Source organism: Atractosteus spatula, chromosome 2, assembly GCF_055471065.1.
Source record: "Atractosteus spatula isolate fAtrSpa1 chromosome 2, fAtrSpa1.hap1, whole genome shotgun sequence".
Taxonomy (NCBI): domain Eukaryota; kingdom Metazoa; phylum Chordata; class Actinopteri; order Semionotiformes; family Lepisosteidae; genus Atractosteus; species Atractosteus spatula.
Window position 1 is genome coordinate 46,983,684 of NC_142707.1, and position 20,289 is coordinate 47,003,972.

Genomic DNA, 20,289 nt, shown 5'->3' on the forward strand with positions numbered 1-20,289 from the left:
ATGAAAAGGCTTTTATTTTTTTCTCTAAAATAAATTAAATAAAATCCATTTCTACTGAAGTTCACTCACACTGGTCAATGCAAATTAACAATTATGCTGTTAAAATTAAATAATGCGACTCGCATACTGCTGTCATACTCAGATGCGCGTACTGTTTTTCATGAGTAATGAAGTGACATTAGGCAGACTGCCTAATATTAAATGATCATTGTACTGCTCTGTAATTGCAGAAATGACAACCACCAAGTCATGAATTTAGAATCTCTTAATCCTTTATTGAAGGAAAAAGGCTTAAGCATTAAATACATGACAGACTGAGTCGAAACAGGTAGGGTTTTAGTTACAGATTAATTTGGGCACCTCTGTCAATCACATTTTCAAAACAAAGAGGCAAAGACAGCCATGGGAGTAAAGTATTTAATTAATAGAAACTGTTAACTAGATACATACCTACTGCCCAGTAAGCCAAATGGAGTCCTTCTTGAGGTCCCTTATTAATCAAGTAGGGTTTAATGTACTTCAGAACATCCCCCACATACTCCAAGACCTTCGAAACCATGGATGACTTCTCTGCTAACGTCTGCAAACCAGCGAAGGCTCTTCCAACAGCCTGTCAAACCAGAGTGATAACGACTATGGCATATTAAAAACGCTAAATGTATAAAGTAATTGGAAACATTTTCAACACAAGTGTTTATATTTCATTTAATTTGCCCTTTTCAGTAATACTACTCTTCAAAAAAAGTACTACTTTCAAAGTAGAGCAGTAACTTCTGTAAAAGTCCTTTCCCCTATTTTTAATTAGATCAAATTCCTTTCCCCTGTTCTCAGAAATTCTCAGAGCTTTTCTCAACACATGTATCACACCGAATGTCTTAAATGATACTTCTCTTCATGAAATTCTGATCAATGTTAAATGATCAGACTCAGAACAAATGAGGAAGAAGGAACAATGTTCCCAGCCTGCCTGGGACTGAATCACCTCCAGCTCTCTTCTCACTTTCCACACAGCGCCTATGGATAGAGAACTTTCTGTTGCAGCAGGAGGTCCAGATTAGAGCCATCATCAAGAAAGAGTACTAAGTTATGAATTTAGAAGAATGGTAAAAAAAGAAGGGACTAGTTTGTAAAATGTCCCTAAATCTATACATTCAAGGTACAGTGGTGTGAAAAAGTGTTTGCCCCCTTCCTGATTTCTTATTTTTGTGCATGTTTGTCACGCTGAAATGTTTCAGATCATTAAACAAATTGAAATATTAGACAAAGATAACACAAGTAAACACAAAATGCAGTTTTTAAATGAAGGTTTTTATTATTAAGGGAAAAAAAAAATCCAAACCTACATGGCCCTGTGTGAAAAAGTGATTGCCCCCTAAACCTAATAACTGGTTGGTTATTGCCACCCTTAGCAGCAACAACTGCAATCAAGCGTTTGCGATAACTGGCAATGTGTCTTTTACAGCGCTGTGGAGGAATTTTGGCCCACTCATCTTTGCAGAATTGTTGTAATTCAGCCACATTGGAGGGTTTTCGAGCCTTAACCGCTTTTTTAAGGTCATGCCACAAGATCTCAATCGGATTCAGGTCAGGACTTTGACTAGGCCACTCCAAAGTCTTCATTTTGTTTTTCTTAAGCCATTCAGAGGTGGACTTGCTGGTGTGTTTTGGATCATTGTCCTGCTGCAGAACCCAAGTGCGCTTCAGCTTGAGGTCACGAACAGATAGCCGGACATTCTTCTTCAGGATTTTTTGGTAGACAGCAGAATTCATGGTTCCATTTACCACAGCAAGTCTTCCAGGTCCTGAAGCAGCAAAACAGCCCCAGACCATCACACTACCACCACCATATTTTACTGTTGGTATGATGTTCCTTTTCTGAAATGCTGTGTTACTTTTACGCCAGATGTAATGGGACACACACCTTCCAAAAAGTTCAACATTTGTCTCGTCAGTCCACAGAGTATTTTCCCAAAAGTCTTGGTGATCATCAAGATGTTTTCTGGCAAAACTGAGACGAGCCTTTATGTTCTTTTTGCTCAGCAGTGGTTTTCGTCTTGGAACTCTGCCATGCAGGCCATTTTTGCCCAGTCTCTTTCTTATGGCGGAGTCATGAACACTGACCTTAACTGAGGCAAGTGAAGCCTGCAGTTCTTTGGATGTTGTTGTGGGGTTTTTTGTGACCTCTTGGATGAGTCGTCGCTGCGCTCTTGGGGTAATTTTGGTCGGCCGGCCACTCCTGGGAAGGTTCACCACTGTTCCATGTTTTCGCCATTTGTGGAAAATGGCTCTCACTGTGGTTCGCTGGAGTCCCAAAGCTTTAGAAATGGGTTTATAACCTTTTCCAGACTGATAAATCTCAATTACTCTGTTTCTCATTTGTTCCTGAATTTGTTTGAACCGCAGCATGATGTCTAGCTTTTGAGGATCTTTTGGTCTACTTCACTTTGTCAGGCAGGTCCTATTTAAGTGATTTCTTGATTGAGAACAGGTGTGGCAGTAATCAGGCCTGGGTGTGGCAAGAGAAATTGAACTCAGCTTTCCAAAGATATGATAAACCACAGTTGATTTGTGTTTTAACATGGGGGGCAATCACTTTTTCACACAGGGCCATGTAGGTTTGGATGTTTTTTTTCCCTTAATAAAAACCTTCATTTAAAAACTGCATTTTGTGTTTACTTGTGTTATGTTTGTCTAATATTTCAATTTGTTTGATTATCTGAAACATTTCAGTGCGACAAACATCAAACATGCAAAAAAATAAGAAATCAGGAAGGGGGCAAACACTTTTTCACACCACTGTATATACATACAAGGTACCAACACTGGGCCCTTGTCTGCAAGAGGTCAGATTCACACTGTGAAGATCGTCTAAGTGGCTCCTTTGATGAACAGGATTTTTGGAAGCAGAATGTATATTATCCCAACTGTTGTCTTAGAAAACTGAGGCAGAATGGTGGTGCAGTGGTTCAGTTCCTGTGTTGGTATGTCCTGACTGTGTTGGCATTGGTTTCCTCCCACAGTCCTTAGACATACTGGTAGGTTAATTGGCTTCTGAGTCAACTGGCCCTGGTGTTAGGATGTGAGTGTCTGTGTCTGTGGGTGCCCTGCTTTGGACTGGCATCCCTTCCAGGGTGAATCCAGTCTTGTGCCCAGTGCTTCCTGGCATAGGATCTGATCCACCTTGATCCTGAACTAGATAAGCGGTTATTGAAAATGATATGATGTTGTCTGAGAAAATTATTTCATCTTCAACATTCCAGTCCATATTCCAAATAAAATCTGCTGGTATGAGTTTGTATGAAGCCTATACAAAAAACACACATCCACATTTTCTGCAGGTCACTGAAAACAGCGTTAATAATTTCTCTACAAGACAGTGTAGTCATTTTTATAGCATTTCTAAAACACTTCCTGAGATTAACACAACAATAACAAGTAAAACATTAATGAGATACATTTACTTCCAAGTGGTACTCTTGTAACATTCCAAGAGCAGTTCGCTTAGTTTGCTGAAAGGAACACAGGGAAACAGTTTCAATGTCTCATCACACCCTCTTTATGGGATACCTTAATAAAAAGGGAGAGAGCAGGTCTGGGCTCCAGCTTGATAGCAGGCTGCTCTATTTGTGCTCTCTGGAGTAGCGATTCCATTTCAGGCAATTTAAATATTAGTCTAGTAAGCTCTGATAGCTGACCACTATTTCCCTTCCCTGTAAAAGAAAACAAGAAAACAGAACCATCATTACAATAAAACTACACGCAAGCAGAGGAGCAAGATGGTGTGCTGGTCATTATAATTATAGTCATCACTGCTATCGTGCAAATTTTCAAAAGCTCGTTTGTAGAGATAAAACATTTTATATACTTTCAAATGCTAAAGAACAATAGCTGAAGGTATCAGCAGGAATAATATTCACATGCCCAAGGTATTTGTTAAGGAAGCATTCATTTGAAATCAGTACAAAATATATGGCACATCTCTCCTAAAACAGAATTTTAAAAAACTACACTAAACAAAGAATTCAACATTAGTTTAAACAATTGAATAAACATGAATGACTAGATTTAAAGTTTATTTAAAAGCTTCTTCAAAGAATCACCTTTTCTTTATATTGCCTATAGAGCTGAAATCGACATAAAAAGAGATGTGTTTCTTACCAGCGCGACTGGTATCAGCACTATCAGAACCAGAATGTGTCCTGTTGACATAGAGCTGGAGGACACAGCGGAACCAGGAGCGAATAGAGAGGGCCTGGAAAGAACTGGTCCCAGACCCACAGCCAGATTCTACCAATGCACTGGAGACAGACAGGAGGATCTTTGAAATTTGTGTCAACATAGAATTCTAAGAAGAAATTGGTAGGACTGTAGCAAATGGAAAGATGTTATTACTCACTTTTCTAAAGGTCAACTGATAAGGTAAATAAGTAAGAAAAGTTAAAAAATAACAGTTTTAAAGGGTTACACTGTACTGCTTTTCATGTGCATACAGCGCAAATCGTATCCTCAAATGTGATTTGTTCTGAGCCACTTTTAACATTATTTTCAATGGGCAACAGATCACCATCCAAAGAGCCAAGCTAATCACCCAAAGGAAAACAGCCTTCATTTGTATAGTAAGTCACAAATTCACAAATAAAAGTGTATCATATGGCTCAAAAAATATCAGGGAGATCCCAAGAACAAAAATATATAGTATACAGTATGTGCAGGGCCAGAATCTCAATGAAGTATGCAAAATCTGAAGGGCCAGATGTTGGATCGAACTCCCATCCACCCTGTCACGGCAAGCTGATACCATGGCGACACAGCTTTTCCATTCCATCCGGGGAAAAAAAAAAAAGGTTTGGAATAAAATCAGAATACCACTATAACTCTGCAATCTAGAGGAGCAGTCTCTACTTGCATTGTGGCAGGGCACTAATTCCAAAGGGACCCTGTCTGTAAAGGGAGAATTGCGTCGCATAGTGGGTCTACTCCTCAAAAGGTACCCTGTGTAGATGTCCAAAATAATATCCATTACCCTTGGGTGGCACCCTTCGTTTTCATTTGGACCCCATTTAGTCAGATCAGCGGTTAGGTGCTGAATGATGATGAGATGGACTGTATGCAATAAAGCGCGGGCCTGTACCCAGAGCAAAAGTTTTGTTCAGGGGTCCACTAGGACCAGGACATAGCATCTGTGGAGAACAGTAAGGAATTTCTGGCATGAGTACGAGACTTCAATCAGACTACACCTGTGCAATACAGGATGTTTAGTTCAGCTACAGACTCATTATTGCAGCATTTGAATATGCAAAAAAACAAGTGGCAAAACCTACGTCATGAATGACAGCCAATGATACTACTTATCTTGCGGGGCTGTGCCAGGTATAAAGACAAAAAGGACTGCCTGTAGGGTCCACTGTTTGTCCAGTGACTCTGGAAAGTCAGAATCTGGAGTCTGTAGTGTAAAATCTAGAGGTGTAAAGAGGATGCAAATGCCAGACAGATGACCACATAACTTGGCTCCCAAGGCTCAAATGATGAACATGAGGAACATAGCAAGGACTGCACCATACACTTTGACAAAGTCTGGGACATTAGTGACAGCCAAAAAAAATGGCACAGAATTCAAGAGTCCATGTCAAATGCAAAACTCTTGTGGTGCTATGTGCAATGGGGACATGGAAGTCATCTTCTTCAGATGGATGGAAGAAAACCAGTCCCCTAACAGGAACAACTGGAGGAGCCAGTGACAGATGCAGAACTTGAGCTACTACCTGAGTTCAGAGCACTACTGACCTTGACAACTGTCATCACCTGGAGTCTAAGGCTGACAATGGGAGGGGGAGGAAAGTGGTGGCGAGGCTGAACTGGAGATGTAGGAGGTAGAAGATGCAACTATAACATCATTATGAGGCACAATATAACACAACTGTAGAAAAAGCCTGGTGCAGTGATGGATCAATGGTGGGGTTTATCTGGGAAGCAGCTCTGAGCCTATGGGGTTGGCTCTGAAGAAGGGTAACAGTCCACCCAAGCCAACAAGGTTATTCATGTGAGCACAACAGCAGACTCTCTATCTTGTCATGCTTGATGTCATCAGAAAAGTGATAAAGAGCAAACACATGCTCAGAAGAGGATAGAGGCATTTGCCCATTTGGTAATAGGAGCATTCTACCTTGAAAGGGACAGGGACTGCACATTTGTGGCAGTGCTACAGCAGAAAAAGAGAAATTCTGCTTGGCATCGATGCTCTATACGTTCGATGAGATGTTGGAATCCAGTCTCTTTTGCAGATGAATTCAGTGGATCCACCATAACAGAATAAATGGTGCCCATTAAATGATTTATTTTGCCATGGGATCTTTACAAACGAATTTCTTTTAACATTTTAGTGCTTTAAATAATGATATCTGCTTCAGCGTTTTTCCTCTGGTCTTGCCTGTTTTTTTACGCCATGATTGGGAAATCAGTTTACTTGTAGTGTTTGTACTTGTACATTATTGTAACTATCTGTATGTGTAAAACATAGCTGCTTGGTGTTCAGTGGGGTGATGCCCATTTAATATTGGTGTATTAACTGTGCTAAAATCTTGGCCAGTGATGCCAAATCCTCACACTGTGCAACTAGCTGTTTTACTATTTTCAGATACTTAAAAAAAAAAACTTTGATGATGTTACTGAGAAGACAGCTACATTTATCTTTATATTGTGTTCAGAAAATAATTATAGGTTCCCTTATGTAACAGGGCGGAGTGGTGGCACTGTGGCTAAGGATCTGCGCGTATGGCTGAAAGGTTGCCGGTTCAAATCACGTGGCCGGCAGAGAAGTCCTACTCCGTTGGGCCCCTGAGCAAGGCCCTTAACCCCAGCTGCTCCAGGGGCGCCGTATAAAATGGCTGACCCTGTGCTCTGACCCCAAGCTTCTCTCTCCCTGTCCGTGTGCCTGTGTGTCTCATGGAGAGCAAGCTGGGGTATGCAAAAAGACAAATTCCTAATGCAAGAAATTGTATATGGCTAATAAAGTGATCTCTCTTATCTCTCCCTCTAATATATTTTCCTAATATATTCCCCGTATATACAGTATAAGAGTTCAGCCATATATACTGGTATACCCCTACTTTGTTCAGAATCTATAAAGATGGGAAATTCACTGGTAATTATCTAGTCTAATATACATGTACATTTTTGGGGAAGATCAATTTAACAGAAAATATCAAATCTGGACAGAGTGTGGAATTTTTCAAATACTTTCACATATTGTTGACAACAGCCTAATTTCACAAGAAGCAGCTCAAACGGAGCTGATCAATTTCCACATTCTAAAATATAACTACTAGAAAAAAAATAACTTTCTAAATAATTAAATTAAATGTTATTTGGGAGGATTGGTGTTTACTTGTGTTGCTACTGTATAAGCGCTACAATTTTGAAAACATATTGCCATTGTACGTTATTAGATGGTAGACCCATGTGATGTAACGTGAAGCTCCAAAACGTATTTGGCTTTTTGTGTCATTTAGTAGACACATTTACTGCACAGGGAGAATGTGTAAATTAGGCAGAGGCGTGATTTAATTCAAATTGTCATAACACGGTTTGTTGTTAGTGCTGGTTTTGAACCTTGGAAAAAAAAACTATTGAAAAGACATGCAATCTTGTTTGGCAATTAACACATTTTAATAGGCTTTTGTTCATTTTAAGTGATACCTGGCAACATAAAACATTTTAAAAACAGAAATCTGGAAATATTTTTTCCAACAAATATAAATTGCACTAGCCATTTGAATGTATGTAATCAGCAGGGGACAAGTTGAGGGCTACATTTCTTCAGACAAAAGTCAAGATGCCAGAAGAGTAAGACAGCAGCTTTTCTGCAGGTCAGTTTTGGAATGTTGCTTGGGCCAAGGACAGTATTTCAAGCCAGCATGACAGCAAATGATTTGTCTTGTGAAAGATTCTTTATTAAGATGCTGTCTTAACAGTGGTTTGGATTAAGACTTAGATCACTATATCCCTATACTTTATATACAGTATATAGCTCTAGAATAGGATCATAATAAACAATTTAAAGACCATTAAATAATTTTAAAGACAAACCTGTTTTGAATGAGATGGCTGAGGTATCTGGTGACGAGCTGCGTGTTTAACATCTCATCCCATCCGAAGTTTTGCATCATGGCCAGGACTGGCTGGGGCTGGAGCTCTGAGGGAGCGGAGCTGGGCAAGTCCATCGCCAACAGCGAGAAACCTGAGACAGGAGCAACAGCTGTCAGTTCTGCATGTGGAGGTAAACATGCAAAATACCTCCCATGTTAGAACCCTCCCAAGTCAGCTGATAACTGTATGAATAAGCAGAATAATTATCTGTGATTTATTGTACATAATGTACGTCAAATACCTTTTGAGATTTTAAGTTTCTAAAAAGTTTTGAAAGCAGCCATTGTTAACATGTATACCTTCATTACTTATTATAAAATCAGAATATTTTCAAAAATAAATGTCTCAAAAACATAAGAATTAACTTGAATTTAGTTCCTGGTTTTAAACTTGGTTTGTGGAAGTGCGTAACTACAGTCCTGGAATCATTACTTCCTTAGCGATAGTTTAATAGGGATATAGGTATAGAGCTGCAGAATTGAAGGAATTATTAGTTTTTGTCTCCTCAAATAAATCAAAATGATAATTGAAAAACTCACGGTAAGGTTTTTATGTTCAATCCCAGTCGTTAGAAATACGACGTACTAAGATTAAATGAGCTTCAATTCCATTTTAAAAAGGTGAATATCAAATGGCACTTCGGAAAGAAAATCGGAAAGAAACATAATAAATGTTGACACGTTGTTGAGAGCTGTTGTCATGTGTTTGCTCTCTTGTGTCCTTGGTGCGGGCTGCTTTGTGAAAGGCAAGGCTGTGCTTTTTTCCGAGTGTCTTAAACTGACCTGCAGCAGTATCAGCAAGCTGGGGAGGAGGTGTCTGTGACAGCCTCAGGCTCTTTAGGAAGTGAAAAAAATTCCCCCACAGTGCACTGGCAATGGCTAGGTGGCGCTCTTTAGCCACAAATGGAGTAGGAGCATTCTGGACTGCAGCCGTGTGGCTCTGCTGAAGCGACTGGGCTGAGCGCTTGTAAACACTCCTATAGGAGAAACAAAGAAAAAAAGGATGAAAGTTTTGGCATGTAAAATACAGCTGAATAAGCTTTTCTGTCATTTTCCTGTCAGCATTTCTTATACGGCATGTGTGTACTGCTACTTCCACAGCATGAGAAACTTATCTATACTAAATAAAATTCAACAAAGGATTTGACTATACAAAACAAGCAAACAAACAAATCAATTAAAAGGCTCCCTAACTAGGGGGTGTGCTTGATAGAGGTTCACCTTTTTTCTTGAGAAGCAATCATGAACATTTTTATTTGATGAGGAAGGTGCTTATTGTTGCAAGGCATTTAGCCGATTTCCATGTTTCTAAGAAACACAAAGATTCGTGCTAAGCAGAAGCTGCCAGACTGTATATGCCTGAATTCATTCATCAGAGTGGATTGATTTTCTGGTTTTCAGTGCCCAAAGCAGATTCCCTGCTTCATATAATAGTGTATGTAAACAAATCAGTGTTCCATCACCAGGGCTGCCCTGTATTGAATTTTCTGGTTCCAAGTCACCAGTTCTTAGTTATCCAGAGCAAGATCTAACACAATGTATCCCTTGGTAGCTCATATAAAGTGCACTGTGTAGCTTTTAACTCTGTCAAACTGCAGTTTTCATTCATATCTCCATACATTGTTAGAAATCCACGCAATCCTGGTAAGGGTGGGGTGACCCAGAACCTGTCCCAGAAACACAAGGTGCAAAGCAGGACTACACGTCCTGGATGGGATGCCAGTCCGTTGTAGGATGCACACACATGTGGGAATAATTTGGAAAAGCAAATCTGTAATTATTTAGTAGCAATGGAAACAGCTATCACAAAAGTCTAGGCTTTTGTAGAGCATTAGAAAGGGCATTTTCAATATAATTTCCATTTGCAAAATCAGTAACGAGCTAGCTAAGCTCACACAGTGTTGCAAGCCACCAGTATGGAAAATTGACATATGAGAAACAAAGCCTGATATGAATGTGTAAAACTGGATAACGATGCATAAGAACAGTTTAATGGAAGACAGAGCAACTGCTTGAATGTCTTATCTGAGCTCATAATCTAATGATTCATATATATGCATTTTCATAATTGTTTCTCAGTCTAGTCTTGTTAACTTGGCTTTACGCTGATCTTGCTGGGATTTGTGGTATGTGCACCTCACAGGGGCCTGCTGGAAATAGCAGCAAGGCTAGTAAGTCAGGTTTAAATCCTCCTTTTTAAGACATGTGGCTGACAAGGACTCCCTCTGGACATGTATTTATGGACGTATGTGTATGTATGAAATAAATAGGGAAAATCCAGCAGTCTACAAATATTTATTGTGCTTGCCAACATGAACCAGTGCAGATGAGCCCTGACTACCCACAGTAATCCCCCCCGTCTCATTTGTGTATTGTGTAGCACAGGAATTCAAACCTATCTACAGCAAACACAACAATTCAAACTAAAGCACTAGTAACCCTGGACACACTACTAAAGCCAGTTAATGTAGCAAATCAAAACAATCAGACTTTAACAATCCCTTTCAGTAAAAGTAGCCAGGGAATTCACTATCCCACAAAAAATGATATACTTGCTGTCAACATTGGTATGCACATTTTCATCTGATCTATTTAATCATTGTATTTAAGACTTTTTTTTCCTTTTCAGCATGATACAATGATTTTACTGATAAATTCCCAAATCATAAAAAATTCATTGTTTGTAGGATATAAGCTCGCACATATAGAAGAGAGTCTGAAATGCAAGCCGGGGAAAAGTGGGGAGGCCATCAGAGAGGTGTTAATCCCCGAAATTGGATTCTGAGCCTCCTGTTTACTGTATGTTGCCTACCCTGCTGTTTATGATGTTACGTGGTCTTGATCCCTTATCCCTGGACAGAAAAAAGTAAGAGCAAGGCTGGAAGCCACACAGTGTGAATGTAAACAGCAGCTCTCAAAACCAATTATTTCTACAAGTGACACGTTAGTCACAGCATTTCTGCACCTTGCTGCATCAGCAGAGCATGGCCGATATCAGGCATGGGAATCCTAAGTCTACACCAGTTAACTACAGTACATGCCCAGTGCACCTGACATAAGGGTCTCTCCAACATGTGATCTGACTATGCTAGCCAATCCTTTCTTTAAGAGATGAATGCGGTCATTAACATACAACTATGGATAAAACACTAATAAAAAAACAACAGCAGGAGACTTGGGAGTGTTTTATTGAATTTGCTATTTTCATAAATCAGGGCTTTTATTCAACTCCCTCTTCGCTAGCTAAAACTCCTGAGGTGCATGGCATATATATGCCAGGACAAATACCTGAATGGTCAAACAGAAATCTTAATCTGTATATGACAGTAAAAATAAAATGCCTGCCGAAATTAGCCCATCTGAAATAAGATGCCAAAATCCGAAAAACTTAATGCTTTTCAAGAAATTGAAATCAGAAATCTGTAAGAATGCCAAGAGCAGCTCTTGACCCTGGATTTAAAAGCACCCGTGCTTCCTACAGACATAAAAGCAATGAAAACACAGCAATACATCTCATTCCCAATGCTGAGGTGTAGCCAATGCACTATCAAGTGTCACATCCCATACCTGAAAGAGATGAAAAGGGCAGTCTATGGAGGAAATGTACACAGGCACCTTTTTTTTCTATTACCACCATCTTGAAGCAAGACGAGATGTTTTGGAAAAAAGAAAGGAACTGGAACTAGAGAGAAATAAAATTTCCCAGTACAACAATATACTTTTTATTAGCCGTATTTTTTTAATAAATGTAACTGCCTGAATAAAAAAAAAAGTATAGCAACAAGGATATTTATCACCCCTTGGTGTCCATAAAATAGGTTTAAATAAAGCAGAAAGAAAAATTTAAAACAAAATAAGAAATGAATCACTGCCATTGTTTAATTCACCCAACACATAAATTAAAACAACTCCTGTGTTCATTACGTTCACTAAACATGCTGGGGGAAGGGATAATAATCCTTGTTTGTGACCGAGTGGGCTGGGGGTGAGGTACTGTACTGCTGATGCTGTGAAGCCCATTGGGGCTGCACACTCAGCAGCTGGGGGGAGTTCAACCAGCTCTGCCCAGAAGCAGCTAGCTGACTTGAGCTCCGCCACCACAATCGCCAGGACAGGAGGTGAACCGTGGCAGAAACTCTCAAAGGACCATGGACAGCAGAGAAGCCGTACTCACAGAGGGCTAAGAATATGTACAGGTGAGAGAGCTGTGCCCTCGATCCCCAAACATCACTCAAGCAATCACAGGGCTAGGCTAATGAAGGTTTTTCACTAAACCGCCATGTAATTTTCAAATGCCTAAGACTTCCAAACCCCTAGACGACAGCAGATGAAAGCCTTTAGAGAACTGTAAAGGCCTGGTGGAAGTTGTGTTACAGTGAAAATTACACCAACAGTAACAGACCAGTGATAATGGATTCCTGACAATTTGCTCAAAAATGTGTTGTGTCAAAATCAATGCAGAGGTCTTAATCTTAGCAAGTTGTGTCTTAGTAAAATTATGTTCCTGACAAGGTGATTGGTCACATGGTCTGGCCGCCATCTTGGATTTGGTGAAAACTACCTGAATGCCTTCACTGCATAAAGCAAAAAAAATAGTATCAGTAATATTTGACAAGACTGATCATGGCAAGCTGCTAACTTAAAAAACAGTTGTAATGAGCCAATCAATTTGAAGATCTGAATACAATGCATACATTTCAAATTACCTCTCAGTGGTTATCTTGTGCTAGATTCATGAAAATGTGTGTGATCTGGATATGGATCTGCAGTGATTGTGGAAAGGGCATATTATTGATCATATAATGAGGTCACACGGTGTGACTTCCCTATGTGAGAACTGAGGAGTGTTGCTCAATTTTCTACAAAAAAATCTTTAAAACCAATGAATGAACAGATCTGAAACTTGCACAACATCACCTCATTCCTAACTTGTTGAGGGCAAAGAAATATCAGATTATGGTTTCTCTGAATACATTTGGCCAATTGGAACAAATCTTTGTCCTGAGAGGGAGCTTGTCTAATCTCTGTATACTGTTCCAATTATGTCTGCATTACAAAGCATGCCTTGAGCCTATGAGCCAATCAATTTTCAAATATGCTTAACATACATTTATTTACCTACGACGCAATGTACATCTACAGTAGAATGTTTTTGGCTTGTGAGCAATGACAGATAAATAGTAGACTATAGGAATAACATCCCACTAAATAACCAAATAAAGATAATGGTTCATACGATTTTGAAGCCATTAACAAGGCCTTCTGGTTAAATGAAAAATGTCCAAAAAGTGGGCCACAAACAGGAACTCTCTTCTGCTATAAGAAAACTACTTCCCATGTCCGGAGACAGAGAATCTTCTTAAAGATCACAAAGAAAAATTAAGACTCTTTGCAGAGTGCAGATAAGTGATGAATATATATATACACACACAGAGCAACCTACGCAGTATTTACTCTCTGAAAATGTCTATATGACATTTGACCCTTCTAATGGGTCGAACATTTGTGTTTGAATTACTTTGAGGTTCATGGTTTTTCCAGGACAGAACATACAGAGAGTCATACATATACAATGACATAAAATCCTTAAAGACAGGAGACTCAAACTATTTACAAACTAATTGCTTTAATTATTTTATGAGCTATGTGACTGTAGTACTTCAAACCCCCTTCCAAATTAATGAATGCATAACCATACTTTCAAATGGGATGAGAACAGCAGGCACTGTTATACAAAGGGCTGTGGGAGTCTGGAAAAAGCAACCTAGCCATGTTTTTAAGTTGGTACCCTGGCTTCTTTCAAGAAACAGCTGTATATTTGGAATCAACCATTTCATTTCTCTAGTGCCCTCGGACTTTGCTATTGCCAAACAGTCAATGAATTCAGCTCACCACTTTCAACCCTTGTGCCAGCACTGGAAAGATGAAGCAAATGCACATGCCTCCTCCTAAATATGTTGAGCTTGACATTTTTTTTCATAACTAGGAGATTTGTATTGCCGGTAATTGTGACTGCATCAAATTTAGGACTGTATTTCTTCCTGACAACACTATGATATGGCAAATTCACAGGGACCCAGCATAAGGTGTACTTCGAAGTAGCGGTTTTGTTATGCTCAGATGGGAGGTCCACAGAGATCATCAGTCTTGTCTATAAATAAGCTAATACAATACATAAGCAAACACACTACTTGTTCATCGTCCATAGCTGTGATTAATTGCATTATTAAAAGGAATTATCTGCTGCATATAATTCAAAGCTGGAGAGAAACATGAGTTTTTTAGAGCAAGAAGGTACCCTATCCAATCTAGCAGAGGAAAAACACTGTTAAGTAAGACCGAGGCATATGCGTTGCTTTACTAGATATCCAGATATCTTATCTTGAGACGTTGTGGCATGAATTCAATAACTCACTCAATTTTCTTTGATTCCACTAGTTCCATTTCTGCTACTTAATCTAATTTGGAAGTTGTGAGTTTCTAGAGGTTTAATAGAGATATGTCTGCAGGGAATCAATGTTCTCAGTGAGAAAAAAGACATTAACAAATTTGTCTAGGAGAGCAGGATGGGAGGTATTACAGCATCAGACTGATAAACTAAATAACACGCTTATTAAAAACAATCTGTATGAAAGCGCTATCATTCCCATTTCCATTTATCTTCTGGTCAACGCAATTGAGAATCTTCATTAATGCACAGGCAGGATTATTGCATTTGTACATTCTATAAGCGGTAATGCTGTTTCTTAGTTGTTTGAAAGACAATAATATATCATGCAGTAACTCGTTCTTGTTTTTGCTAGGCAGTTGTTATTTGGGCAAATAACATTTTACATTATTTTTGCCTATACAAAAAAAAAATCTAATGTTCCTGAAGGGATGTCTTTTCTTATATTTATATTTGATTTACTGTGCAAATCACAAAGTCATGACAAAATCTGATACAGTTAAGTATTCACTTCTGATTGTACTGATTACTGGCTTTTATACACAACATACATTTCAAGTTTTATAGCAACAGAATACAAACAGACCTTACATGGATCTTTTTTCGAGCATTGGTGTTGGACATCTTCACAAAACTGAAAGAATCGTGGTTCAGCAGTAGTATCACTGTATTTAAATCCTGCGGTGCTGATGTTTCAGCTATGGAGAAGCTGTTTAAGCAGAATCTCAGATGCCGTGAAGATAATGACCCAAAAAATCACCCTGAATGAACGTTAATGTCGGTGAATTATTATTTCCTTGTAAAACTAATTTGCGAACATTAAGGACTAATTTCTGTAATAAATGCATACTTCTGCATTGAAACTAAGGTGTTCTTATAAATGTGTGCACCAGTGTACTCTACACCCCCTAATTAAAAACGCAATTGTGGATCGAATCACAATAATGCCACATTCACCGTGGGCCACAGAATCATTGATCTGCTCCAGAATTCTTTTCTTAAATGTCAGAAATTACAGTGGAGTATTGCTCCGACATACAACACCACTTGATCAGGATGTGTTCCAGCCAGTGCAGACGCAAGAGAAAGGGCAGAATGTGACAGGTGAGACGTGACAATATGGCCCCCCCAACCCCCCCATTGCACTGGGCAGAACTCCAGATTTCATATGGCAGAAATCTTTGGCTGCCATTGCATTGCATTAAGTGGAGCATCCAGAAAAGTGCTATATAAGTGTAAGGAATTATTAATTATTATTAACAGTAGTAACTAGTACAGTATAGTGGGACACTACCCCCCCCATCCCTAAAACAAATTAATGCAAGGAAGAACAAACATGATTTAGCCTCACATCACCAGCAGAAAATTATTCAGTGTAGGTGGAATTCATTCAAGGAAAGGAGAGTGGCCCCCAATATGATATTTACCCACCTGTCTCAGCCCCAACTCTTCCATGAAATGATGGCCATGTTGTTGATTTTTAAAAATTGTTGGTTTGCAACAGATGACTGAGATGAGAGTCTTGAGAACAGCAAATGTAGACTTACTGCCCTGTATTTTCTGCACATTTTACATACTTAAATCCAGAAATCTTTGTTTTTGTTGGTTTGATTCTCTATACAAGAACGCGGATAAGCATATGCATCAAAATAAGAATCTACTACAAGAATTAGATTTTCTGCAGAGACAGGATATCAGTAAGGTATACAGCATTAACATAAAAACTACACTATTCCATTTTAATAACTTTAGGAACCACATCAGTGCTTTCAAGATGGAAATAAAACCAAAAGCAAACATTTTCTAAACTGTTTCTTCAAATATGCAACTGAACACAACTTAAGTTCTACCAACAGAAAATCCCTTCTTTGCGTCTGAAGAGCAGATGTGAAATATGCACATCTCTTGCCAGCTGATTAGTTTTATTAGTAGTAGTTGCCGTGCAGAGATCCGCACGCTTTGGGGATTGACAACGGGAGGCTCGCAAGGGTACAGATTAATACGGGGTTGCAGGCTGAAGACTGCAAGGGGCTGGCTGCTCTGTCAGTCACAGCAGCTCACTTGGAATCCTATAACTCTCCAGCACTGAGGAGGATTAGCCTGCAAGCACGGCGCTGGCGGATGATGCGCGGTAAACAGTCTCTGTTGCAAACCCCTCAGGAAGCGCAAAGCCACACTAGTTGGCATTAGCCCAGATAAGCTGCTGAACGAGCTGTAATCTTATTTAGGCCTGAGCTGATCCTCCTGTCCTTTCATTCCACAGGATGAAAGCAAACCACTGAGGAGGCTGCCAGGGGTGAGCGTAACCCCAGCTCGCTGGGTTCCTTGTGCATTTCAGACACTCTGCTCCTTCCAGCGAGGTTGCATCTAATCTAGTTTGAGCTGAGACAATCGATTACAGTCTGAATTCATTAGCACCGTTATTACAGTGGAATGGGGCTTTCACACCTATCAGGTTAGATTTTACAAGACAACATTTGAATCCTACATTTAATCTTGTTTTACTGGAAACTGAATTCTTGTAAACAGCCTATGTGGTACATATAGAGTACACATATTTATAAACATACACTAGGACACATTTCCAGTACAGGCACAGCGTTTTGTGCAACCATTACACACACCCCCTTCAATCTTCCATTACAGTTCAGGAATCTATTTTTTAAATCAATCCGTTTTCAAATTGTCTGTGAACAGTTGACTTGGATCATTGTCAGAACAGCTACAAACAGCACAATCTAAGCAAGGGAATTCAATGTCCTGGCCAATACAGTATGTCAAGGTGTGAATGTTTCAGCTGAGTGAATCCCAGTCTATTATTTTGAATTAAAAGCTAAAAAACTTATGCAGAGCAAAATAACGCATTTGTTGAAGTCATCTGTGGGTGCTCATAGGAACAGCAATTTCCACATGGAGACAATTATGACAGAATTCATACTCCAAGTGCTTGAAGAGGGTCTGATTTTCCAAATCTTTTAAACGGAAGCCTATTTCTCAAAATTGCCCGGTTAGCATACAGGTTACTGCATTTCAATACTTAAAATGAACAAGTAGTTAGGATTTGCAGAAGTGGTCAACATACTGTAAACATTATCAAGAAACTCAGTCAACAAAGGAGAAGACTGAACTGTGTGTGTGTGTGCATTAATGTAATGCAATCCTGGCAAATGGGTCCTAAGGAATAAGGTCCCATCAGGACACTACTTTAAGCTCTGGCAGTACAGTGAGCAATTTCACCAGAGAAAGGTGGGAACAACAAAATAGATGGCAGTGCCATGCACCTGCAACTCCCAGACCCCATACAGGAGGTCCCAGTTATACATACCTACTGGGGGTTGTGGGAGCAGTGGTCAGTGTTAATAAGCCTATCATTTAATTCTTCCTGGAACAAGACCCTATGCCTTTCTAGCTCCATAATCCCTGCACAAGCAGCCACAACTTCCCGGGGTCTCAGACCTCCAAAGTTTTACTGCAGCTCATGCCTACGATACTGCCCCTCCCCCACACCTCAGCAGAACACACGCACAGACAACACCATTAGAGTGAATGAGCATTTACATGAACAATTAGCATAAATTAACTATTTGCATAAAGTCCAGTCCCTCTTTCCATCTTGTGCTACTGCACAATAAATATACTGTAGTTACAGACCAAAGCAGGGAAAACAACAGAAATAGGCTGCTAGCTATAGCTACACATCAACACACACTGGCTGTTATAATTTATACAATATCAGCATACATAGACAGAAGTGTATTCATTTTACTACTAAAACCATGTTCTTTTCCAAGATTGAGTTTTAGGGACGTCATAGAACCTGTTTATACAAAATATCCTTTATACAAATAGAATTCATATTCTGATTCATATCAACAGAAAACACAAACCATAAACTTGCATGAATGAAGATTTGTTATAGATACAACTAACATATGGACATATTCATTTCTATATCACATTCCTTTGCAACATTAAATGAGCTGTCAAAGACATGTGTTTTAATGTATGAATTACACCTTTATATAAGACAATTTAGATTGAAAGGAATTACTGAAATACAATAAATGCATATAATAAAACAGCAGTGTAAATGTAATGATTGTCCAGCTTAGTCCATCTGAACTGGGATTGGGGAAACATCAAGAAACCCAAGAAGACTAGCCATCTGAAGCCATCTTTTTGAAAGGTCAATGTTTAACACTTGATACTTGATACTAAATCCAAAGGCAACTGTCTTTAGATTTTAACACCAAATCCTCAAAATATTAAATAAAATAGTTTTCAGGATCTGAACTCACTGTTCTCGTGCACAAGACTTTGTGCAGGTGAAGAAATGGTCATACAATTATAGAATGGGCAGTTCAGACCATTTAATAAAGTGTCAAATAAAACCGAGCATGTTTGAGTTCTAGAAATGAAGTCAGTGGGGACAACACCAGCTTTATGATTTTGTTCTGAAACAGAGGCCTAAGCCTGTACTCCCTCCAGTAAACAGACAAGTATTTACAAGACGGTTTGAGATTGTTGCACCACTGCATGTAAAAGAAGTAGGTAGTACAAACTGGTGATGCAGCCAGTCTTTTACCTGAATCATGCCTAATTACAGTATGCATTAATAAGGCGACATAATGATTCAGTTTTTACATCTCAAGAGCCCTCAACATAAAGGCAAACTACACCAAAATTTAGCATTGGTGATCCTCTTCCTACAACAATGGAATTTCTTTACTGACATACTAACACACGTTATGTAGTAAACGCCACCAAAACACACTGTGGCATTATTTTGGGAAAACACCGATCAATTAACGTATATCAGTAGTTCATGCCGATTCTTCCGTTTCTGGAAGCTTTGCTATACCGTTTCCAGGTGCCCCCATTTCTGTGGCTATCACAGTTTTCCAGTTAGCTGATCTCCACACGCAAAGATTTGATGAAGGTTAAAGACATGAAGCGGTCAGAAATCTACAAGACACCATGGTTGCTCAAACACATCACGGGCTGCAGCAGGCAAAGCAAATCCTCTCCCTCCTGCCATTTATACAGCGCCCCAGACTTGCTCATCTCATTCATCACGTTTTCATGTTTATTGCTATTAGTTTCGTAGTTGTCTTTATTTAATTCGAGTCAAAATCATTTTTCATTCAGGAACTGTTTGTTAAGTGCTTTACCCCCAGAATTCATGTACAGTAAACAAAAATATATGTTGCTATAAATATGAGCTGGAGAAACAGAACTTCCATAAATCTACATTACAAAGAAAAAAATTAAAGCATTTAGACTACCATCAGTAAGGCAGCTGAGTCACTACTGTCAAAAGGTCAATCTTATTGGGGGAAAAAAAGATACTCAGAAAATAAGAACTTATGCTGTAAACCTAGATTTTACAAATATTCATAGCATCTTATTTACAGCTATATCTCAAGACCTCGCCTGGTCATGTTTCAAAGGTGAAGTGGTGTTCTTTGGAGCACCTGCAGTTCCTTTGCGTTCACTTGTTAATCTGCCCACCACTTTGGTCTATTTTGTTATCACCTGGCCATAGAACTTTTTTCCACAACTTGTCTGGCTCGTCTTTGTACTTCTGATCATATTCTGAGGCGTGGGTAAAGTAATTTCATGGGCTGAACTTGCGTGGCCACCTCTGGAATGGTCTCTCGCGTCTTTGTTCATGAAGTAACTGATGATCACAGCAGC

The 20,289-nt window shown here is 39.2% G+C and overlaps 1 protein-coding gene across 1 annotated transcript in view; it reads right to left on the reverse strand.

Moving 5' to 3' along the window:
• The window catches only part of mms22l (MMS22-like, DNA repair protein), a 68,662-nt gene that overhangs the window by 6,987 nt on the left and 41,386 nt on the right, over nt 1-20,289 (reverse strand). The window contains exons 15-19 of the mRNA XM_088940372.1: nt 8,928-9,121; nt 8,086-8,236; nt 4,159-4,298; nt 3,568-3,710; nt 451-610 (exon numbers count right to left, since the gene is read on the reverse strand). Of these exons, the coding sequence (XP_088796498.1) occupies nt 451-610; nt 3,568-3,710; nt 4,159-4,298; nt 8,086-8,236; nt 8,928-9,121 (788 nt within the window). The remainder of the gene's footprint in view (nt 1-450; nt 611-3,567; nt 3,711-4,158; nt 4,299-8,085; nt 8,237-8,927; nt 9,122-20,289) is intronic.